This window comes from Pezoporus flaviventris, unplaced genomic scaffold (assembly GCF_033815535.1).
Source record: "Pezoporus flaviventris isolate CSIRO_AGI_PZ_B2104156 unplaced genomic scaffold, CSIRO_AGI_Pfla_v1 ptg000034l, whole genome shotgun sequence".
In the NCBI taxonomy this organism is placed as follows: domain Eukaryota; kingdom Metazoa; phylum Chordata; class Aves; order Psittaciformes; family Psittacidae; genus Pezoporus; species Pezoporus flaviventris.
The window spans coordinates 1255012-1280243 of NW_026892582.1; the positions used below are offsets into that span (position 1 = coordinate 1255012).

At 46.2% G+C, this 25232-nt stretch overlaps 1 protein-coding gene across 2 annotated transcripts in view; it reads left to right on the plus strand.

Annotated features, from left to right (window-relative positions):
- The window catches only part of DNAH9 (dynein axonemal heavy chain 9), a 127751-nt gene that overhangs the window by 76416 nt on the left and 26103 nt on the right, over positions 1-25232 (plus strand). For both annotated transcript variants that reach the window (XM_061461934.1, XM_061461935.1), the window contains 4 exons: positions 348-470; positions 14652-14845; positions 17770-17918; positions 21701-21828. In XM_061461934.1, the coding sequence (XP_061317918.1) occupies positions 348-470; positions 14652-14845; positions 17770-17918; positions 21701-21828 (594 nt within the window). The remainder of the gene's footprint in view (positions 1-347; positions 471-14651; positions 14846-17769; positions 17919-21700; positions 21829-25232) is intronic.

The window sequence follows — 25232 nt, forward strand, 5'->3', positions numbered from 1 at the left end:
ACTGAGGGGATGCTTGGGCATTGGAACAGGCTGCCCAGCACAGTGATGGAGTCACTGTCCCTGGCAGGGACTTCTCAAGTGTGTTACCCATGAGCCTGGATCACAGCCCTTAGCACAGAGCTTTCCCAAACTTATATTGCCAATCTCCATACTCATTCCTGGTTCTCTTTTGGGGAGGCCCAAAGCACCTCTATGGTAAGTTTCATCACACCCTTTCAACACAGGACACCGTTTACCTTTGAGCCACATATTTGACAGCTGCATGAGTTAAATAATGAATCTGATTGAGTATATTCCTGCTCTGTATCCTGGCTGCTCAAGGATATCTTGTTTGTTTGCAATTACAGGTACTTCTGATGAGTAAAGAGATCAATGCAGTAGAACTGGATTTTCTTCTAAGGTACCCAGCGCAGACCAGAGTCACAAGCCCTGTGGATTTCCTGTCTAATCACTCCTGGGGAGGAATCAAGGTATCTGCTTTACTTGAGCTGTGTGAATCAGCATCCCATATCTCCCCTCCATGGGAAATACCTCCTGTATCTCCTTTCAGGAGCATACAGGTTGGTCCTTACAGCATTTGGTGAACAAAGTTCTGACCCTAGATGAGAAGGAGCACAAAAATGCCATAGAAATAGAGAGTTTTGTAGGTACAGGACTGTCTCTGTGGGCTCCTCATGACTGTACCCCAATGATCTGTGTGTCCCCAAGAAGGTGATTTTCTCTTCCAAGATTTAGGCTTTTCTCTCTGTAAGACAGGAATGAGAATACCACAGAATCATAGAATGGTTTGTGTTGAAGGGACCTTAAAGCTCATCCAGTTCCAACCCCCTGCCCCAGGCAGGGACACCTTCCACTAGAGGAGGTTGCTCCAAGCCCCATCCAATCTCTGATTTATGTGGTTATAGATTGTAAAGGAAATGGAGATCCTCACTGTATTTGGGAAGAGGTGGGAATTCAGTGTATCACCATCTGCAGAGATGTGCTGGGGATAGAGGAGTCGCAGCTGACAGACCTTCTGCAGAAGAACACTGTCCTGGCAGTGGGAAGGTCTAACAGCTGCCGCATGTTTGGAGTGAGAGGTGAGGAATTGCATCTGAAGGACTTGTGAGTTATCCCATCTTTGCTCTAATTTGCCAACCGATGTGAATTGTGCTGGATTTGGACCTGGTTCAGCAGGGTGTGATTGGTTGTCTGGAAGGGGTCAAAATGTTCTTCAAGTTAGGCATGTTCACTGGGGGGATCTGAGATTGCAGCTTTTGGTTTAATGGGGCTTCTGCTCAGTCTCTGGCCCTTTTTGTAGTGATGTGGTTGTAGCATGCTGCCTTTGTGTGACATCTCTCTGGTGCTGTAAAGTAGGGAGTGAAGACATCCTGCTTTCATCGGGATAGTTCTTATATTCTCCTCTGGGGCATTGTGGTTTTCCCTTTCTCTCCCTTCTATTGTGCTACACAGAGAATGGATCTGGTTCCTGGAAGGTGGTCAGGCAAGACATCTTCATCTACACCCAAGACATCCCCGATATTCTTTTACTGTTTGAATCATGTAAACCAGGAGCCCTGGCTTACGGTTCCACATGCCAGGCTGTGCCTCACCTGGCAAACACTGTCTTGTAATGTGGAGTTAAAGCACTGAGTTTCAGACTGCAGTTCAGAAGTCAAATGAAGCCGATGTTTCTGACCCAGGCCAGCCACAGTGATTTCAAATTGTAGCATGGAGCAGTTCATAGCAGGTGTGTCTGTCCTGACCAGGAGTTGTCATTGTTGACTCATTCTGTGCACGCACGTGGCCTAACTCGCATTGAAAATGTCACAGTCACATTTTCAGCCATAAAATAAGCTTGGAACTTCTCACTAAACCAGCGCTGTTCATCTTCTAAAAGGCATATTTCCATGATAATGGCGGAACTGAAAGAATTCTATACCCTTTCTTTTATCATCTTCTGTTCAGCAGTGGCATTTTGCTCTTCAGACAGCAGCAGTTTTATTTTTGCCTCTCTTTTGAAGACAAATTAAGTGTTCACTTAGGGTCAACACACATAATCAGGGAGCTCAGCCGTCAAGCCCATGAAATACATGCTTTGCAACAGCACATTTTGTCTTTGGGCTGTGCAGTCTGTAGAGATTATAGTGTACATACACATTACTGCCTGAAATCTCACACCTCTTCAACTCTGCTCTGTCCCTGTGCATGCTCAGTGGGGGGATACAGAGGGTGGATGGTGCATTCCAGTTCCTCTGGAGTCCTTCTGGGTTGGCGTTCTTCACTGCTTGGGAGTGTTCAGCACTACAAAGCTGCTTTCTACGTCAGTCCTCTAAATTTCATCTGGAAAGGGAACTTCCTTCTCCACAGGTTTCAGAGGTTTTGGGCTCTGGTTCTATTTTTAGAGATTCTTTTTATGCATCTTAGGAAACACAATGCTCCTGTAGTGCCCAAGGATGTCTTTGCTAGTCCGGACTTAGAAGTAGTACGTTCGCCAAGCAGCCGCCTAAGTTTGCAGTGAGTTTTGTTTCTGGGATAATCCCCTCTGTGCTGGCCAGTTCCATTCAGCGTGGGTGAAACGACTTTCCATGTTCCTTGTGTGCTTCATCATGAGTGTTGCAACAGCCTCACTACAGTGATGAAGTTGGTACAGTTGCCAGCTTAGGGTCATCAACACCAGAAGGAAAACAACTCCCATCCATTCTTCACGCTTTATTCTTACGTCTATTTGACATATCCAGGAGAACAGACAAAAGCATAAGGGATTTTTAGGGTATGGATTCTATATTATCAGCTACTGAACACTTCCGATTTGTCTTCTGTGACAATTGTAGCATTGATTTGGCTATAAATAATATGGCTGGTGTCAATGTTATTAGTGTTTATGTTCTATTAATGTGTTTGTTTATTAGCCTTTGAGTTTCTGGCAACTCCAGTTACTTGAGGCATGGTTTTAGTATAATCACATTTTGTCACAGACTGCTATAATTAGGTTAATTAGTCATGGCTTCTACACAGCTTATTAGCAGGCTAAAATCCCCTTTGCTTTCATCGGCAAGATTAAGTGCTATAATAAATTGTTTTTCCAACAAGGCTTGAGCAAAATACATTTCAGATTCGTAGTTCAAATTCAAAGTGGAATTTAGCATTCTCCTTCATTCTTCACAGAAACATAGAAAATGCTCCTCCACAAAGTGCTCCTCTTTGCCAGGGCTTTCAGGCCAAGGTAGCGGTGCCAAAAGAAATCAATATTGGTATTTGTGGCCCATTCTGTGCCTCCCATTTTGGGCACATTGACTTCAAAGGAAGCCTCGTTAAATGTTGAGGACTCTGGGCATGCAAGGAGCCTTGTGTGACTTGGCTTAGTATTTACTGCTGTTTGATTTATAATGCATAAAGGCTAACAGTCCTCTGCAGTTGTTCTGCTCATGATGTGGGATCTGTCTGCGGGACACACGTGCATGATTTAGGCTTCCAGCTTCTTTTCAGTTCAGTAAGACGTTTTACAGAGCTTTTCACTATAACCAGTGAAGCTCAATGTTCACCACTGGATGAAGAAACCCACTTGCCTGCCCAGAAGGGCACAGTCTGTAGGGAAGGGTAATATTCTTATTAGAGCTGCTGATAGACTTGGGAAAAATAGGTAAAATTTCAGGCTTTTTAGGTGCTTCTCTAAGGCTGAATTGAATTCAATCCAAATACAGGTCAAGGAAAACTGCTCTGAGCTTAACTTGATTCTGTTCATCAGATATGGGGGAAATAGTGGTATCTGCAGAGGCTCTGGAGCAAGGGGAGATGGGAGCAAAGGACACAGTCATTATCCTCAGTGCAAATACGGCCTCTGGGTTAGTGAAGGGTTAGTTATGAGCAGGAAGGGGAGAAAATAGCATCATTTAATGAAATTTGTGCCTTTGCTGAGTCCCTGGCTTTGGTGTTCAATAGAGTTGGTCATTTCAGTTCTAAGGCCTGTCTTTTGCCGGTACTTAATAGTGACCTCTTGAGAAGTCCAAAGTATTTTTTACTCCTAATGAGGTTTTCTGTCTTTCTTCTATTTCCTTTAGTACACTCTGTTGTACTTGCCTTACCCTCTGTGTTCCCTGGACTTAGCTGTGAGTTTTCATTTCTCTTGGTACTTCTGGAAAAGGTCTTTGTGTATGTGTGAGATTGACTTGGCTATTGGTTACCTTACCAGTAAATGTGTGGACACACCTTAGATCCCAAATGTACAGTGATGCTACTGCTTGAACTGCACAGGACATCAGGACACAGCCATGTCCAACGACCATTTTGATATTGTTGTTGCATGATTGAACTTAACATAGAATCAGGGTGGAGATTGTCCTCTGTAGAGTTTTTCCCCCATTTTTTGCTTCTTTCCTTCTCTAAAAGTTTTCCAGTGTCTAATATGAGGGTATTGATATCGGTATTCAGTATTCACTGAACTGGTGCACTGTGGTCTCTTCAACCATGTGTGAAACCCATTCTGCTTGTTGAGCTGTTCTTCACTTACCCGCAGGGCTAGGACAGACAGCTCATGTCATGGTTCTGCTCTGATCACAGGTATAGAAATGGCATCACGGGGTTTTTTGTGGTTGTTGCAGACTGTGTCTAGACTAACAAGTAAAATGGCCCAGCAGTTGTTTTCTGGCCCTGTCAGTGTCTAAATCCATACAGTGAAAGTGCCCTCATGTCCCAAACCAGGTTGCTTGCAGTGGGCAATCCTTGGCTGTGTCCAGGCATTTTCTGAGAGCAGGTGAGTTCTCCAAAGTCAAATGTGAGATGGCAAGCTGCTAGCAAACTGTGTGGCTCACAGTGAGCTCAGGCCTGGACCTCTTCTTTAACCACAGATTCAGGAGCACATCAGCAAGCAAGAAGAAAGTGTGTGTCTTCCCCTCACTGTATAGGTATGCTGGGATATGAGATGGGCAGAAAGGCACTCCTCCTTCCCATAGTGTGAGACAGCCTCACTCTGGAACAGCTTCATAGATGAGCCTCACACAAGGCATAGTTCCGCATCTTCTGTTCAGTGCCAGTGCTCCTCAGGGGTTCAGCGGAGCAGTTTGTATTTGCCTAGGAAAGGTCATATGGACATACCCACAGTCAAGCTGAGCTCTTCTTGACCTTTACCACTACTGCTAAAGCTGGTGCTCATGCCCTTCGCACCTTCATTTGCGAGGTTGCCTTGGCTACAACCATCCCTTTTTAGAAGATGAGGCTTGCTCTGAGGCCACTGAGAGGTTGGGTGAATGGATTTCCCTGTGACCCCAGGGGTCTGTGATGTAAAATTCTCCCATGCTTCAGCCCCTTCCATGCCCTTCCTGGGGACCTGTGCCCGTGTTCCCCTCTGGCTTTGTGCCTCCTGCAAACCTGTGCTCCCTGGTAAACTCTGTTTGCATCTGGCTCTCCGCAGCAGCGTGTTCCCACGGGCTGGATGCAGGCAGCTCTGGATCTCCTTTGCACAGATACTCATTTCCCAAGTCTGATTTTCTTTGTGATATTTTCTGCAGTGCCTCTTCTTTGCTGAATGCAGATGTGTCCCGTAGGATAAGTGAAGCTAGTTAATATACAGCAAGAATACACCTGGCCAACTTGGATTACTGCTTCATCCCAATCATTTCCCTCAGCTTTTTCTGAAGAGGGAGGATTTCCATTATGTAGATATGAAAACGCCGCTGAAAGGGCATTGTTTAATAAATGTGATGTTGAATAATGAGCTCTAAATACCGAATTCAGCTTTCGAGGAGGAGAGCAGCACTAGACAAAGTAGTATATTAACTCCATATTTATAATCCTGCAGCATGCAGATGATCAGATTGCGTGAGTGGCTCAGGAGATGAAATACCGAATCACAGTTTGCATTTTAGAGAACGGGGGCTCTTTGTGACAAAAGAGCAGTAATGTCACTCCCAACTCTCACTTCTTGTACTTTCTAGGCACTGAGATGCTTCATTCTTGTCAAAGATTCGTTGTGACACAATCCACTGCACTCTTTGTGCATAAGCAAAGTCCTTTGATCGGGCCGGTCCGATAGGAAGGCCTTGCACAGCGTCCCATGTACAGTCAGGGTTGTTACTATGCCAGAAAGTCATAGGCTTACTTAAATCTTTTCCATTAACTCAGTTCTTCAGATGTTCAGCCATTCAGTGCCACTTTGATAGAAAACATTGATTATGACCCTTCAGTGTGCATTTCTCTGCTCTCATCTAGAAGTTTCCTAAGGCCATTCATCTGTCCTCACTAGCAGTCAGATCTTGGAGAAATATTCCCGATGTCTCACAGAATTACTTCTTAAGAACGTTTTACCTTTTATTTTTCCTTTCCCTTTATAACCTGCTGGCCGACTGTCTGATGCTTATCTGAAATAGAACAGAGATTTTGATCACATCAAAGATTTAAAGACATACTTTGTTGGCTTGATTGCTGAGTGGAAAATGAGTTTTCTTAGAGGCTTCTACAGCAGCGTTGTCCTTCACTCTTAATCCACCCATGACACAAAGCCTACAGTCAGATGGTCATTTTGAATGTTAAAGTTCTTTCACCTTTTAAACAGAAGGAAAAGGAAGTAATTGCTTCATCCGAGATATCTTTTAGACATCAAATGTGTCTTTTTTGGCCATTGTAAAGCTTTTGAAGTCTTACTGCTTTGCTTAAAAAAATAGAAAGAATACCAGTTGCAGTGCACTCCTGAAAAGATGCCAGTGGACTGTGGAGCCAGGAGGGACAGCAGAGGTCTGATGGCCAAGCTCTACTTCCAGCTAAGGGCACACAAGCAGTCATCCTGGGTTGGACATTGTATACTGTGCCTAGATGTACAAGATGCTTTTGGAAAGGCAATGAAGTGAAATGGCACCTCTTCATTAGTTCTTCCTTTTAAGCCCAGGTCTGCCATAAGGGACTTGTTGGAGCTCCTTATTTCTGTAATGCGGCAGAGCTCATGAACGTTTCCTTTGCATGGCAGTGCTGGTTCACATGAGCACCTCTGAAGACAGTGGATTAAGTGCTCAGCTATATTTTGACTGGGAACAATCTCTGGAACCCTGATGGTAACACCAAGGCTTTACCTGTGTTGAAGCATGTGAGATGGCCTTTTGTGGAGGGGCTTCTGGTCTCTGTGTCATCCCCACGTCACAGTGCATCAGTGGACCAAAGTATCACCAATACCTGACTAGGAGCATCCTTGTGCAGTGAATATAGTCTGACAGAGCATGGGGACATACTTTTCACTTCACTCAGAGTTGGCCACACCTCTGCTGCAGTCTGATTTGATCTTTGACTGTTGCATTTTAAAGAAGGTCCAGACCTTCTGGAGACAGGGTAGATGAGAGCAGTGGGAAGTGAGGCTGAGCTCTTCCTGTCCGTGAGACGTATTTTCTCTCTAAGTTTTGCTGTGCAGCAGCCCATGGTAATGGCCCATCTGTGATTTGTAACAGCCGAACCCAGGGCACCTCTCAGAAATACACAAGTACCACCCTTCAGCGGCCATCAGGGACCCACAGCCAGCTGCTGGGTCTCTCTGTGTCCCTGATTTGCTGGAAAGCATCAAAGAGAAAGACAAAGAGTGAGGCTTTGCAGAACAGCCTGGCTTCCCGAGGCCCATTCTCAAAACCTCTTGAACATCTGTTGCAGAGCATGCAAGAAGAATGTCAGTGTGACCCCAGCTGTGAAGCAGCTCAGGCAGAATCTGGTGGGTGGTTATAAACAACCAGAGTACAATGATCATGGCTAAATCTCATTTTGGTTGCTGAGCTTTCCTGTTCAGTGGACCTGTATGGAAGAATGTACTAGCAGGAAGGAGCTGAGTGCAGGAGCCGATGCTTTCTGATTTATGATATGGGTTTCACTAGGAATTTTCCAAGGAAAGGTGGCAAGATCCGATCCATCACTCCTCAGACCACTCCTGTCATCCAAGCACAAGGTGTCTGCCTTTTCTGATGCTCTAGGAAGGATGCTACAGATAAACAGGATGTTTTTGTATAGTGACACGTCATGGCACTACACACTTTTTAACCCCAGTATAATTTAGACATGGGGAGAAAGCAAGGATGAGTTTGAATGAAGACAGGGGCACACAGTGCAGTGAGCCTGTCAGTCAGCTTCTGTGAAAGAAATAAGGAGGATTAAAATAACCTTTTTTGTGTTGAGGGGTGATTGAAGTTTGACAAAACCATCATCACTTTCATTGTACCTTCAGTGGAGATTTTTCTTCTGAGTTGGATAATTCAAGTAGTGCAGCTAAACAGAAAACAGCACCTTCAGTGAATGAATAATACAACCCAAAACCTAGTGTGGGAAAAATGGCAAATAATCCATCATTTTCTACATTAATCCTTCTAATTAACAGTGCTATTCAAATGGAGTAATTCATCTGCCTGTACGTCTCCTTCCTGAATGATCCAATCTATCAATTCAAGCCAGATGCAAGTTTGACTTTATCATTCTTTCAGGAGCTGTTTTCCTCTGACTGTGGGATGCTGGTTTTTTTTACCAGCATTTGGGCCACCTGCAGAAAATGAAGGAAAGAAACAGTGAATATTTGCAGAAACCTATCTGAGCAGAGCTCACAGGGCACATGGACCATGCATGACCTTCAGAAGGTGCTTTGAGAACACACGAGGTTGTTCCCAAGCGTCAGGCATTCATCCAGCTGCTCTGCTTTAACCCTGTTGCAGAAGTTCCCATAGGAACTGCTTCAAACTCTGCAAGCCCATGTACAGAGAGCTGGGAAGCCAGCCTGGGGTGGGACTTCCCCAAACGTCCCTGAGAACCTGGGTGCCTCAGGTGTGCATCACCTTGTCGGGAGGAGACGGCCTCAGGGTGCCTTGCAGAACTGCTGAGCACTGTGAGCTGCTTCTCTGTGGAGCCTGCTCTGCTTAGAAACCGTGTCACATCCTTCAGAAACCCCCATCTCCCTAACTTTGTAGATGACTAATCATTGGGATTTAATAATCTCTCAGATGATTACAACTGTGAGAGTACGAACTATCGTTTCTTTCCAGTGTTGTCAAGTTGTGTGATTTTTATAGAGAGACGTTTGATGTTCAGTGTGTTCTTTAGAGACCTCATTTTATAAGTAGAGGATTTGGGGTTTTGTACCGAAAAGAAAGCTACATAAGGAGCTCAGACTGAAAGTGTGAACTGGGAATAGCCCGAGGAGTCAGAGAGCAAGGACAGCTTGAAAAGAAAATCACATTTCTTTTATCATGAGTTCATGATGTCTTTTGAAGAGCCGGTCTCTTGGCTGCTGGGGAGCTGGGTGTTAGAAGCTCGCTCTGGCAGCGCTGGTTTGACTTGCACTGTATTATTTTCAACACTAGTTATGTCAGTGCAGAGCATGGTAATGAGCTGCTGGGTTGACTTCCCTTGCCCCAGAGCTGTTTTTGAGTCAGTTGGCTCTGGGGCAGGGTATTTTAAATGATGGAAATAGCTTAAAATACAAAATAATATTTTCTTTTACAGAATGTTTTCCTTTGCAGCCAAGGGGAACAAAGCATGAAGAGAATACATTGTATTTTTCTGTAGATTTTATGAAGCAATGCCTAAACTTCAGGCCAGTTTTGACCGGATGGTGTCCTTAGAATAACTGCCTTTAGCGATAAGAGCCAGTGTTTTCTCTAATATATTCACAAAAGCTTGTTGTAGTGTATCTGGCCCTAGGAGATAAACTGCATACAGCAGCAGTGACACTAGACCCAAAGTTGTTCTTTTCAGCTACAGACTCAGCCCATCCTCTGGAGGCAGCAGGCAGTGAGGGGATGGAGTGTGGCATCTCCTCCTAGTGTCCATCTCCCTGTCCCCCGAGACACTGCGAAGATCCCCTCTCCCCTCGTGTGTCAGGGACACCCTGTGAGCACACCAGCCCTTGCAATGGCAACTAGGATTCCTTCCTCAAAGCCGATGGCTGACACACGTTGTGTTTCCTACAGCTGTGGGGGAGAAAGAGAACGCTTTGCCATGTGTGAATGTGTGAAATTCGCAGATCTGCTCACATACCAGCTCCAGTTTAAAGCTGGTTCTGACATAGATGAGAAACTGTCAGAGAAAACCAAAGTGCTAAAGCGATTTGTCTGTGATTCAGTGAATGAAAAAGCATTTTATCTGAGGAAACAATGATCCTTGCCTTGACATGGTGTGAAGAGACCTGTTTTGCTGGCAAAGTCTCATTCTGAGATAGGAACTCAAGGCTCCACTGTTTCCAACAATCAGTGTTGATTAGAACGTGGGTTGCAAAGACAGGAACTCGAGTCCTCGAGCCCTTTTGATCACGCTTTATTTTGATCAATGTTTTTTTGTCTTTCTCAATTTCCATGACAACTCTCACTGACAAATGCATTCTTCACTGTGTTGGCAAAAATAGCCACGCAGCACAGGTTGATGTGTTGTACCCATCTGCCGAGGCAATGTACCATACCTGCTTTCCCTCCTGCTGCTTGGAAACACTGATAGGTATTGTTGGTCCAAGTTTCTTGGAAGATTTCACAGCAGAGGTATTGAAAAGCAATTAATATTCACAGGAAGATTACTGATTGAGATAGCTTTCACTGCACGGGCTTTTAAATAGCAGCATCTCTTATTAATACCATCACTCCTAATGCACGCAATTAAAATTGTTGACTAATGAAAATTTTCGTGTTAATTTATGTAACACAGACTTTATCCTTGCAATTAGAGCTTGCTTGATGCTGCAGCGTGTTGTTCAGGGGGAGGGAGCCTATCATCCCTGATTATGTCTGTCATTTAGAAAGAAGAAAGCAATTTTTCACAGTCTCCCTTGTTAACATCAACCAGGAGACTTCTCGAAGCAACAGCAGCCAAAGTTCTGAAGTGGTATTTTAAGTAAGTCACTTCCAAAGCTGACAGTGTTTAAGATGTTCTGTATAAGCACTTGCACCGAGGAATCTGCTGAATTCAATGTTGGCTACCGTAATGTGTTCAGCAATGAGAGGTGCATCAAATATATTTACTGCTGCAAGGGCAAGGTTTTTGCAGGTCAGGATCCATGGGTTTGTTCCTGTGAATTTCAGTTCCTCGAGTTCTGTGCTCTGGTTTCTGGCGTCCCACAGAAAGCAGGGTATGGCGCTGGATGTGGAGCAAGTTCTTCTGTCGCTGCCGTTTCTCCATGTTAGTGCTGATCTATACATGGAAACATCCATTGAACTGCTGCTTGGCTCACACTCCTTCATGGCATTCTTAGGATCCCTGAGAGTTTGGCATGGAGAGGGTCTGTACCAGATTGAGTCAGTCCATGCTGTAGCTCTCAAGTGGTATTGCAAGCACTCTGCTCTTATCTGAGCCTTCTGTGGAGCTGTCGATGGAATGATGATTTCAAGTAAGGCTTGACCTGGCACAGCAGCTTTATAGTAATATCTTCAAGTACTTTTCTCCCTATAGCTCTAATTCTGGTCCTAGAGCACATGGCCTGTGGGGAAAGGTGAAGGGATTTCTCCAGCTGTGAGGTGACAGAGCCACACACTCCATGTTATTGACAGTGAATGTCATAAGGATCAACTGTGATAAACTGAAGGTAGGGGAGGTTCAGCATATATAAGCATACATAAACCCCTAAAATCTTCTTTACCAGAGGGACAGTGCAGCTCTACAACAGGCACCCAGAGAGGCTTAGAATGAAGCACTCCCATTTCAGCATTTCAGTAGACAAAGCCATGGCTGACCTGCTCCAGTACTGGCTGTAGTCCCAGTCCAAGCATGAGGTTGGACTAGACACCTCCAGAGGTTTCTTCCAAGCATTGCTCCTGTGATGCTGTGAGGGTATATTTAACAAATGTTCCGGGTCAGTAGTACCTACTGGGAACAGCTTGACAAACTCTTTCTCTCTGTCATCTACAGGCATCCCCACTGCTAAAAACATGAACTCATTTGTTCTAAGAAGCCCCTTTTTCTGACACCTTCTTTCCCTTTGTTGACTCTCTGCATTGAAGTTCAGTCCATCAGAAAGAACAAAGTTTTCCCCTTCTTGTGTTCTCACTGGGAAGCCTTTCCAGTGGGGAAGTGTGGCTCTCTCCAGTTTTTAGGGCAGAGTGGCCATCAGTGTCTTCTGCCTCATTTGCACCAGCACCATATCCAAGGCAGTCCCTCAGCACTACTGCCAGGGCTCTTGCATGACTCTCAGAGCCCTGTGGCAAGTGTGTATTCTGCAGTTGATCTGACCAAGATGTCACAGCAGCATTTCTCAAGGTGCTCCCTCAGTTGCTCTGCACAGTGAAGCTGTGAGGGATGTGAGCTGGAGCATCGATGCTGCAGAACACCACTGCCCATCAAGAAGCTTCTGCGCTTTGAGTGTGCCCTTCTGTTTCTATAGAAAACAGCTCATTCACTCTCTTTTATACTTCACTTGTCTTTTCCACTTCATGTTCAACTGCTGACAGCTTCAGATTATGCAAAATGCTCTGAAGATGTTGGTTACAGCGAGAATTTTGCTCGACATCCAGAAGAACCTTGCAAGCTGTGCCATACGCTTTGCACTGCTTGTAAGGGAGATTATTTGGGTTCTTTATTTCTCCGCATAACGTGCATGGTCGCCACATTCTAGCTACAAAATGTAGCTACATTTTCTTTGTCATTATAGTTTATTTACTGCCTTGCTGAGCTGTTCTTTGGGGCATTCTTCAGCTACCTGTTTTCTGCCACAGACTTGTAGCACCAAGAAGTTAATCTCCATGTGCACTTAGCAAGTATATATCATAGAATCATAGAATAGTTATGGTTGGAAAAGACCCCAAGATCATCCAGTTCCAACCCCCTGCCATGGGCAGGGACACTACACACTAAACCATGTCACCCAAGGCTCTGTCCAGCCCGGCCTTGAACACTGCCAGGGATGGAGCATTCACAGCTTCCTTGGGCAACCCATTCCAGTGCCTCACCACCCTTACAGTAAAGAATTTCTTCCTTATATCCAATCTAAACTTCCCCTGTTTCAGTTTTAACCTGTCACCCCTTGTCCTGTCAGTACAGTCCCTGATGAAGAGTCCCTCCCCAGCATCCTTGTAGCCCCCTTCAGACACTGGAAGCTGCTCTGAGGTCTCCACACAGCTTCTCTTCTCCAAGCTGAACAGCCCCAACTTCCTCACCTTGTCTCCACACAGGAGGTGCTCCAGCCCCTGGTCATCCTCGTGGCCTCCTCTGGACTTGTTCCAACAGTTCCGTGTCCTTTTCATGCTGAGGACACCAGAACTTTGATTTGATTTTGGCAGTGGTGCAGGGTGATATCTGTGCTTGTCCAAGAAAAGATCCCACCCATTCACAGTTTGCACTGCTTGTGGAGATTTGTGGCTCCATGGTCACCACAACTGCATGGTGAATACACAGTGCTGTGGTTGCACAACATGTGCACCAGGCTATGCAGGTACGGAGGAATACACCCAGGGGAACAGGGAGAGAAGAATAACTGCATGTGAAGAAAGATGAAGATCATTAAATATTTCAGCTATCCCTTAAAACCCCAGTTTTGGTGAGCGTGGTCAGAGTCTCTGTTGAGCTTTGGATCCTGAGCATCCTTAATACAAAAGCACATTTTTCCACCAGTGGTTGTGATTTCTGCTGCACAGTTCTCTTTGTGTCTGTTGAAGCAGTACAAAGACTCTTTGCAGGCATGCAGCAACAGGAATGCCAGTGATGTCTTCTGTCACACTTGGGCTCACCTTTCCCGGTTCCCATCCAAATCAGGCATTTCTGGATAACTGACAGTAGCAAATGCTTGTCGCCTGTGATCTTCCAGTTCTGGTTTCAAAACAGGAGAGCAGATTTCTGTTCTCTTTGGGTTATAGACAGGTTATTTGGCATTGTGGATGATGCCAGACTCTTTCATCCTTCTCTGGATTGTCACTCCCAAGCTCCCCTGTCCCAGTGGTTGCACTGCAGGGGTGAGGGCCTGGGTGCCACCAGTAGCTTCACAGGCTGGGCATGGGTGTTAAGGGCATTATGGAACACTGTGTTAGGTGCAGCATGATTTTAGAGCTGGCGTTCTGTGGGTGGCCTTGAGACACTTGCCAGTTCAGACCTTCCACAAGTATGAAGCTGTTCTCAGTCCTACTTTCCTGTGGCCTCTGTTGGCTCCTGTTCACATGTGGATTCCTGTTCACAATGTGTGACAACAGAGTTGGGAAAGAGAATGGACAAAGTCTGATCCTGGTGGGTTTCTGACTGTGCTTTCCAGGCTCCAGCTATGACCCTCCTGATGCAGCAAAACAGGAGCAGTCGCTGGGGCTGTTCAGCCTGGAGAAGAGAAGCTGTGTGGAGACCTCAGAGCAGCTCCCAGTGTCTGAAGGGGGCTACAAGGATTCTGGAAAGGGACTCTTCATCAGGGACTGGAGTGATAGAACAAGGGGTGATGGGTTCAAACTGAAACAGGGGAAGGTCAGGTTAGGTCTAAGGCAGAAGCTCTTCCCTGTGAGGGTGCTGAGGCGCTGGCACAGGGTGCCCAGAGAAGCTGTGGCTGCCCCATCCCTGGCAGTGTTCAAGGGCAGGTTGGACACAGGGGCTTGGAGCAAGCTGCTCTAGTGGAAGGTGTCCCTGCCTGTGGCAGGGGTTGGAGCTGGAGGAGCTTTAAGGTCCCTTCCAACCCAAACCATTCTTTGATTCTGTGATTAATGTCAAAAACCAGTTCAGAAGCACCTAGGATTGTTCTTCTGAGAACTGTCCTTGTTTTTCTCCAGGCTCTCTCATCCATGGAGGAATTCAGAAACCTGGATCGGGATATTGAGGGGTCTGCAAAACGGTGGAAGAAATTTGTTGAGTCTGAGTGTCCTGAAAAGGAGAAGTTCCCTCAGGAATGGAAGAACAAGTCAGCCCTGCAGCGCCTGTGTATCCTGAGAGCCATCCGGCCCGATCGCATGACCTATGCTGTCAGGTACAGGCACTTCCCAACTGTCTTGGGAACGTTCTTGCTTAGGAAGCAGCTTTTGGTGGGTGTTTCTGGGGGCACAGCAGGAATTCAGAAACACATTTAGGTTTAGTCATTATAGAATGTGAGTTCTGCAGAATGGTTTCCTATAAGGGAGTCTGCTCAATGAGTCCCCTCTGAACTCTGCAAGACAGTCAACAGGAGTTTGCTTAGGGAGATCTAATCCCAATATCACTAACAGCAGTGGAGTAGTAAAACTAGTATTGGGTGAGGAGCAGACATGCCAGATCAGAAATGGGCATCATCATACACACCTGCTAGAACCATCAGTATGACTCCTAGAGTTCATTAAGCTCTATTTTAGTTACTAAATCCTTTATGGCTCTTCTTTAGGCATAGGAATCAAATGTGGAAGTAAAGGAAAGCCTTAGAGAGGTTTTCTCTTTTTGCCTTTTTTTTCCCCCTGTAAAATACAAAATTTATGTGCTGCTACTTGTGAAAGTTGTAGTTGTGAATTATGGAGTGAAGGGAACCAGGCGAGCCTAAGCCCTATGGAGGTGCACAAAAGCAATATGCTTGTTCCAGGAGAAACTAAAGGTCTTTCACCCCATTAGGACTTGTTTTTAACTTCTCTTTCCTAGTAGTCTGTGGTTTGACATTTTTGCAATGTCTCTCCTGCTACTGCCTCTCAAATAGTTTATATTGCTCCAGCAACTGGTGTGTGCGTGTCTGTGGGTACATGCAGCAGAATGTATTACCCAGTGTATGAACCAGATTTCTGGTTTTGCTCTAATATCCACAGAGAAATGCAGCCAAGACAGAATGCCATCTCCCTTTGGTCAGTGTTGTTATGTTTTATTAAATGAAATACTGTATTTATGACAGTCATTAAATTCTAAGCCATCTTTGAAGTTCTTACTCTTTTAGGGTTAGATTCTCCATGTGTTCTGTCAGCTGAAAATACTGCTTTTCCTGTTGTTGTTTGGTTTGAGTAAAATAAGCTCTTGTCTTTCCAAACTTTTAAGTGCATAATTCACTGAAGCAAGTTAAACTCATTTCTTTCAATCAGAATGGTACTCACACAGCTCAAAAATAACTAGAACGCAAAGTTTCAGCACCTTTCATATTCCCCTGTTGTGAGAAGATAGCAGAATCCAGGTTCAAAAGCTTGGCTGGATATACAGTAAGAGTTCGCAGTGCCTTCCCTTGAAGGTGTTTGTGACTAAAGCTCTTCTGCCTTACCAATGATCAGTGGGCATCACTAGTATTCCTTTACCTTCCTGTCTCTCAGAGAGTCTTGACAAGTATGTTTTAGGAGTAACTTGGTAAGCTAAGCACAGGTGACCTGGGGTGTTTTACATGCCTTGGGATACCCCTACCTTGTTCAGCAAGGTGCAAGACCCTTTATGTCCCATGTCATATGTGCCAGCTCCATGAAGATGGTCTAGGAAGCTCTTTGGTATCTAAAATGACCCACACCTATACAGGATTCATGCATTTTGCTGGACTGGAAGTTAGTTTTTTCAGCCACTCTTTATAACAGATCGCTAGGGATATCTGTACAGGCTGTTTTGTTCCATAGGCCTGAGGAGAAACCACTTACCCTGACTCCTTAGAGCCTAGGTGGGGGCAGGGCTCTGTTATCCATCATAGAATCACAGAATCAAAGAATAGTTTGGGTTGGAAAGGACCTTAAGATCATCCAGTTCTAACCCCCTGCCATGGGCAGGGACACCTCACACCAAACCGTTTTTCCCAAGGCTCTGTCCAGCCTGGCCTTGAACACCACCAGGGATGGAGCAAGGCCAGGTCAATCACCAAGAACTGTAATTTCCTCACTAGGGTAAATACCCATTTCATCCTTCAGTCTTATAGAAGAACATCAGCAAGGATCTTCTTGCAACACGTTGTGCTCCTGGTGCTTCCTAATCCATGATGAGGTCAGATCAGTCCATTATCTACTAGCAAGGTATGACTTGGTGAAGGTGAAGTCATACCAAACAATGAGGAAGCTTTTCCTTTTGCAGTCCCACAGGCGTTTCTATTCCAGTTGCCTTTCACTAGTCCTTGAAGGAGACTCTCAGCTCTCTTAGGATTTGACTGCAATAAGCTGTATCATCTACCAGGTGAAAAACGTTTTTCTTCCCCATGATAATGAGTTTTCCAAAAGGCCCAAATCATGCATTTGCACTAGAGGAGTAACTCGTTCCCGGGCTTTGAATACAACATTCCTAGCTTTGGATCAATATTCATTGCATCCTCTTGTTCTAAAGCAGTGATTTTGGAAGCTCACCCCAGGGAAATTGAGCCTGGACGTTCTCCATGTGCTGTATTCTGTTCAGCAGCTGCCGTGGAGCTGAGCTTTTCCCTCTTCACTCAGTTGTATTTTGCCTTGTGCCTCTCATGCAGAGGCTAAGCTTCACGTGCCACATATCCTCAGAGCTCTTCCCTTTTATCTTTCCAGAACAAAGTCATTTTGAAAATCCTCTGCACTTGCTGCTACTTTTGGTGTTAAATCTGAAGGAGTGCTCTTTCCTCTCAAGGGCTCTGGGGAGTACAAAGTCCGTGGCAGTTTCCTGTACCGTAACTTATTTCTTCTCTCCTGAAATACCTTTGTCAACATCAAGTTGGTATTTAACTTCTGAACGCAGCCTGGGCTGGTAGGCCCCATGCTTTCCCTTCTCCCTTCCTTTCATTTCTCAGATATCGGGGTGCCATGTGTCATTTTACCCCGGGAAGAAGTGCTAAGTGCTGCCACTGAGTGCTAACTCCTGAAGCCCTGTCTGCCCATCCTCTCTGACCTTATTCCATGCCCGTTTAGTTTCTCTTTTGTTTGAATCAGCAAAATCAATAGTGATTAATGGGTTATTTGCAGGGGGATCTGTCCTTTCTGAACAACAGGAGACTGGCAACTGTTTTCTTTCTGGCAGAGATTTTGTGGAGGAGAAGCTTGGCAGTAAATACGTGGTAGGGAGATCCCTGGATTTTGCAACAACCTTTGAGGAATCGGGACCTGCGACGCCAGTGTTCTTCATCCTGTCCCCGGGAGTCGACCCACTGAAGGATGTGGAGAAACAAGGTAAACCAGTCATGTCTGTAGGCATACCACAGCATTGCTTTTTATCTTCTGTGTAATTATCTTGGCATGACATTCTTCTGTTGTTATGGGTTATTTCTCTCATCTCTATACATAATGGAGTAATCTGTTAAAAATAGGTAATTGTGACAGGATGTGATTGGGTTTTGGGGGTGTTTTTCTATGTTTTTCTTCAAGTTTTTTGGGTTTTCATCCAAAGTTTAAATTAAATTTGTCTCTTCCCTGCATTGCCTGAATTCCCAGCGTTTTTCACACTCAATGATTTCTGACTTGGCCTTATACACAGCCTATAATTTACATCAGAGATATATCATATGCTGTCAGATAGCTTGCTTTTTTGCCAAGACAGGTTAGACCAGATGACCCTTGAGGTCTCTTCCAACATGGTATTCTATGACTCTGTGATAGTTAAAAGTAAGCAACAGTCTGCTGGTTAGTAGCAGAGTTTCCAGTTTTTAATGGCATCCTTCTTGTGTTGGTTTTGGTGTGGATGCTCAGATGAAGTGCGGCTGGCTGGCTTCGGAGCCAAAGGTGCGTCTTTAAGGTGCTTTATTTGAGAAGGCAGTGATTTCTGTTGTGCACTGACTGCTGTAGTCAATGCTTGTGCTCTAAAGCTGCCAACGTGCAGAGTTTGCTCTGGGTCTCAGCTCCACCATGAAAACTGCCATTTTCAGGCTCAATATGGCAATTACAGGAGGTCTGGAAATGGGGTTGCTTCTGACTGTTGAGCACAGGTAACTGTGGTCACTTCTTTCCAGACTGTGGCAGTGGAGGGGCTCCATCCCTCTGGATGCCTTTGGGTACTGCTTTAGGGCTGCTCCAGATTGCCAGGCTTGTCAGATGTCTTTTCTCCTTCTCCAGCAATGCACCCTACTTATCTCCAAGACCATGCCTTGTAGTCAAGGCCAGACGCTCCCTGTAGCGTGGAGCATGATGTGTTTAAATTGCATTAATCATGTATCAAGCTGCCATAGGTTTTCAGTGTGCAGGTCTCCAGACCAAGCAGCGGGCAGCCTCAGCAGGTAAACCAGTAACATCAAACCAGGCCATCACTCAGGCGAGTGGGGGAGAAATGCTGCTCCCTGGATTTGTTTTCTTCTCTGTGATGCACCTTTTGTGGCATCCCAAAATAATGCTTCAGTCCATCTTTACCCATGTTGCCACAAGCAGCTTCCAGAGACATTAAACCCCAGAGCAGCCTGAGCCACAGGCCAGATCCCATTTCTTAGCTGTGGGGAGATTCCGGGTACTTTGCATTCATGTTTCGTGCTCTTTCTGCCCTGACACCAGGTCTCATCATTGTGAATTGAAGGGGATTCCCCTGAGAAAGGGGCTCTCATGTGCCTGGCTTTCTTTTGGAGCCATGTCGGTCATCCTGTCTCTCAATGTGTTATTTTCTTGAACGGGAAATGAAACACTACAATCCAGCCAGGAATGGTTTAATTGGAACTGTAAAGCTGAGTGTAGCTGTGAGCACCTGGGGTCAGTCAGCCAGAAAAGTGACAGCAAGTAAAAGTGAAAGAAGATCTAATGGAATAAAAGCATTGCTTCAGTGCAGCTGCTCTGGCCCTAACGCCTGCCGTGGTGGGGTTTGGGTTGAGTTCACTGGTGCATGTTTTCTTTGCCCTTCATTAGGTTTTATTGGTTTATTTCTGGCTAGATAATTCTGGTAAATGGAAGATGGCTTCTTCCAGATGCTGCCCACTCGTGGGACCTTTCCATGGCAACACGGGGAGGACCCTGCAGAAGCTCTTCCCTGTGAGGGTGCTGAGGCGCTGGCACAGGGTGCCCAGAGAAGCTGTGGCTGCCCCATCCCTGGCAGTGTTCAAGGCCAGGTTGGACACAGGGGCTTGGAGCAAGCTGCTCTAGTGGAAGGTGCCCCTGCCCGTGGCAGGGGTTGGAGCTGGAGGAGCTTTAAGGTTCCTTCCAACACAAACCAGGCTGGGATTCTATGAAACACTTTAGGGCTGGGAAAGCTTCCTGCTTCCCTGCGGCAGCCTGGCTGCACCATCGGCTCTCCTCTCCAAGCCAGTGAGGAAGGAAGAAGGCTGCATTGTCTTTGTTGAGGCAGCAGCACAGACTCACTGTGCATCCCTCTGCAGGCCTGTTCCTATCACCTGTGAAGTGGAAATAACAACTGATACTAACCTTGCTATTAATCACCTGGTTTGGGGGAGCACTCTGCCTTCTGGAAGCATGTGCCATTCCTTCTGAGAGGGTGGGTCTTGAAGGCAGAGGAGATTAGCAGCTCTCAAGGTTGGCAGCCACCAGAGATGGTGAGAAAGAAAACTGGAAATGGTACAATAAGGGGAGAGCTGTATCCCTGGGGGTTGCTGTAGTAAGGCTAAGTAGAGAGCTTGAGCAACTGGAAGAGTTTGGATGTTTGTTTTACTTGTGGCCATCTGTTTCCAATCTTGTACCAAGAGCTGAATCCCAAGTCTTGCAAGACAAATCTTTTCCTTGTTGTACTGTAACACTTGGCTGCTTCCAGCAGAAATCAGGAATCAAGGATGCACCATCTGCATGCCGGGAGAAGTGTAGGCAATCCCAAGGGATGAGCATGTGGGACGTGTGTGACTCCCTGGCTGAGCTGAACACATCCTACTATCCTGTGTGGATGTCGGTTGTTGGTTGGGCTGCTTCCCTCCGGCAGCACAAATTGGTGCTCATCTGAGGAGCACTCAGCAGAGGTAGCTTGCTCCAGGCATTTGCTTCTCCTGTGAGACAAGTGGTGACTGGTGTCCCCCATCTCTGGGGGATAGATTCACAAAACTCAATGTGAGATCTTTAGCCACGATCACTTAAAGGATCTGAGGCACTGGATGCCACAGAGAAACCTGTGGAGTCTGAAGGAGTGTCCCAAAGTGAAGAAACACTAAATAGCTGCCATCGGTGCTCCAGAGCAGGACAGTAAAATACGTGGGGTTTGGGAGCAGACCTGGGAGGCCTTGCTCGAGGCCACAGGAAGCTCACACTTCAGCTGCCTCCTCAAAACCTAGTGGGATCCGAACCCTACTGCTAGGTCTGGCGCACACCGTGGGGTGCATCTCCCCGCAGAGCCGTGTCTTGTTCAAAGCCTATTTAATCAGCAGGAAATGATTTCATTTTCTACCAGTGTAAAATAGGTTTTTACACGGGGTTGCAGGGGAATAACACTGTTTAAACAGCAAGCACTTGGTGATAATGTACCTCTGGGTTGGGGCTGCTCTGTAATTAAAAGTAGTTTGGAAGAAGCAACTGCTGTTTTCAGTGCTTTGGCAAGGAGGAGACATGATACTATTATAAGAAGTGTGATAGATCTGTGGGGGGTTTTGACACAACTGAACTCCTCAGAGCAGCTTCCAGTGTCTGAAGGGGGCTATGAGGATGCTGGAGGGGGACTCTTCATCAGGGACTGTAATGATAGGACAAGGGGTGATGGGTTCAAAGTGAAACAGGGGAAGGTCAGGTCAGATCTAAGGCAGAAGCTCTTCCCTGTGAGGGTGCTGAGGCGCTGGCACAGGGTGCCCAGAGAAGCTGTGGCTGCCCCATCCCTGGCAGTGCTCAAGGCCAGGTTGGACACAGGGGCTTGGAGCAAGCTGCTCCAGTGGAAGGTGTCCCTGCCTGTGGCAGGGGTTGGGACTGGGTGAGCTGTAAGGTTCTGTCCAACCCAAAGCATTCCATGGTTGTATGAACTCTGTCTGGCTCGTGCTGTGTGAGCTCAGCTGTGCTGTGTGCCAGTCCAGGTGTAAGTACTGAATATCACTCTTCTTCTTTGATTTTAGGGAAGAAACTCGGTTATACTTTTAACAACAGGAATTTCCACAACGTTTCCCTTGGACAAGGTCAGGAGGTCGTTGCTGAACAAGCTCTGGATCTGGCTGCAAAGGAGGGTCACTGGGTCATCCTTCAGGTACGGTGTCCTGAATCAGTCCCGCTGCTCTCCCAGGTTGCCTGGCGCTGATCACCTTAGCAAGGACAGGCTGTCGTTCCTGTCTGGTGGGCGGTGGGACAAGGGGTCGTCTGGGTGTCCAAAGCAGCCACCTTCTAACTGCTCCTTGCTGCTACCTATTGCTTTTATCAGGCATTGCCGTTTCGATTTTCTTGCTCTTTGAACCTTCTGAAGGGTGTGTAGCTGTGCAGAGTCATAGAATCATGGAACGGTTTGGGTTGGAAAGGACCTTAAGATCATCCAGTTCCAACTGCTGCCACCTGTCCCCTCTTCCACAATCATGAGCCCCTGTTCCACCCTGTCCCCTGCAGGGACACCTTCCACTGGAGCACCTTGCTCCAAGCCCCTGTGTCCAACCTGGCCTTGAACACTGCCAGGGATGGGGCAGCCACAGCTTCCCTGGGCACCCTGTGCCAGCGCCTCAGCACCCTCACAGGGAAGAGCTTCTGCCTTAGATCCAACCTAAATCTCTGCTGTTTCAGTTTGAACCCATCACCCCTCGTCCTATCACTGCAGTCCTCTGAGGGAAGGTTGTGCTACATTCCAGTGTTTTTATTTGCTTTATGAATAAATAGAGCTTTGGTAAGAGGTGTTAGGCTGTTTCTCTCACTACCACTCAAGACTACCCATGTATTTAAATGAGCAATGACAACATGCACACCACCGCAGGGAAAGCAGGGCTCTCTGCAGTGGTACCGATTCCTTCATGCATCCTCAAACAGGTAAATAAATGTTTGAAGCTCTTATCACAACACAGCAAAATGTTTCAGAGCCTTTTAGGGTGCAAAGGGAGCTCTGTCAAGTGCTGTCTCCAGAGCCACTTACTCAGTGAGTGTTTGGGTTTGCTGATGTGCAGAGTCAGGGATGCCAGCGCTCACTGCAGGTCTTAAAAACCCCTCTGTTTTCCTAGACGTGGATTTTACAAATGTTTGTTGTCACTGAATTGGTTGGATAAAATGAGATTAAGACAAAGCTTTGAGTCCTGATCTGAGCCTATGGGCTTGGGTTTGGATTTAAACTGAATGCCACTGATATTCTGATCTTAATTTTTGCTTCTTTTGCAAGCTGCCTCTAAGGTAGACAATGCTGAGCTTTTCAAGAGCTTTGAATACAGGTGGCTGCAATACTGGCATCTGCCTTTGAGGTGGTGACAAAGAAAACAGGCAGCTTTTTAAGACATATTCCATTTAGTAATGCAAAGTGAAGGCTCTTTTCTACAATGCTGGTTAGATCTGTAAATGATCTGCTAGCAGTGTCAGCTTCGATGTCTGTTGCGTCAGTGGCAGCAGATGAGTACTATGGCCTGAAGTGGTTTTATTTCATCCATTCACATCTTCGTGTGAGGAGGGCTGATGCCAACCTTATGGAGTTTGACCATGCCAAGTGCAAGGTCCTGCACCTGGGTCAGAGCAATCCCAGGCACAGCTACAGGTTGGGCAGAGAAGAGATTCAGAGCAGCCCAAGGAGAAGGACTTGGGGGTGTTGGTGGATGAGAAAATGAACATGAGCTGGCTTCAGTGTGCGCTTGCAGCCCAGAAAGCAACCGTATCCTGGGCTGCATCAAAAGGAGCATGACCAGCAGGTCGAAGGAGCTGATCCTGCCCCTTTACTCTGCTCTTGTGAGACCTCACCTGGAGCACTGTGTGCAGTTCTGGTGCCCTCAACATAAAAAGGACATGGAGCTGTTGGAACAAGTCCAGAGGAGGCCACGAGGATGATCAGGGACTGGAGCAGCTCCTGTATGGAGACAGGCTGAGAAAGTTGGGGTTGTTCAGCCTGGAGAAGAGAAGCTGCGTGGAGACCTCAGAGCAGCTTCCAGTGTCTGAAGGGGGCTGTAGGGATGCTGGGGAGGGACTCTTCATTAGGGACTGGAGTGACAGGACAAGGGGTAACAGGTTAACACTTAAGCAGGGGAAGTTTAGATTGGATATAAGGAGGACATTCTTTCCTGTTAGGGCGCTGAGGCACTGGAATGGGTTGCCCAGGGAAGCTGTGAATGCTCCATCCCTGGCAGTGTTCAAGGCCAGGCTGGACAGAGACTTGGGTGTCATGGTTTGGTGTGAGGTGTCCCTGCCCATGCAGGGGGGTTGGAAATGGATGATCTTAAGGTCCTTTCCAACCCTAACTATTCTATGATTCTATGTTTCCAGAGGTATGTCTGAATGAAGTGATGCAGGGAAAAGGGCAGACATTAAATACTCTGAATTTAATTGTAGTCTTCATCCATTGGCCAAAGTATCACTTCACTCTTTGTGATCAAGTGAATTTAATTTTTGAGCATCTTTCCATTTCCAGAGGTTGTTGCTTCACTGGGTCAGGTTCATGTACCAAATGGAATAACAGGGATATCCCAGAGCAAAGCTGTGATTCAGGCATTGGCAGAGCCCTTCTTACTGCATTGTAAATACAATGGAGCCCTTTTCCGTGTACTTCATCACTAGTCCTTGCTACAAGCAGCAGACATACACTGTCCTGTATGAGATACATTGGCCATTCAAAGCACACATAAGCATTTGGCACTAAGCCTCTGCTTCAGCAAAGAACAAGTTAGTTTTCCTTCCAGCCACAGTATCTTTTCATCCTTAAATATATGTAAAAGGAGAAATACCCAGTCTTCCTCCAGTTCTTCTTCATGATTTTCAGACTAATACACTGATGGAGAAAGGTTTTGGATTTCAGAGAGCTGTCTTCCATCCTGCCTCATGTGACAGCCATTCCCAAGTTTTTCCAATAGCAAATCCAGTTACAGACCCGCAAGTAATCCAAATATTGATCTGGGATGGAATTAAGTTTCTCTTGGGCTTTCAATACCTTTGTAACTGCTGCAATCCCAGTTTCGTTGTGCAACTGCTACAGAAACCTCTGTCTCAGGACTAATTTTGGGTTACAACACAAATGCAATGGAATCTTTTCTCCATTTCTTGAGCTTAATCAAGACCGTGCCCTTTGCTGTGCATTTCAGCTGCTCATCACTACCTACCTTTAAATCATTGTGTCTTACAAAGTGAAATTTGGCAATAGAAGCTCCAGCGTTGTCTTTAAAACTCTGGGGAGCTCAGGTCAGTCCAGTTTCTCTGTACTTGCTGCTCGTTTGCTCTCTGGCCTGGCAAATCCCAGAAGTTTCCCCTACCAGTAAAGGCTCCATTTAGGCTGAGGTCCAGATCTCTCAGACGTATGAGCAGGCGCTGGCAGTAGGGTCTGTGCTTATCCATTTTGGTCCTGTGTCAGTATTTGCATGACCACAGGGCTACTGCCTGTGGAAGGATGGAGCTGTTCCTGACCATGTGTGGCACCTTCTCATGGGATGGAACCTCACACTACCATTGACAGTAAGCATGGCAAGGGAAGGGACCCTCTGCAGAGCC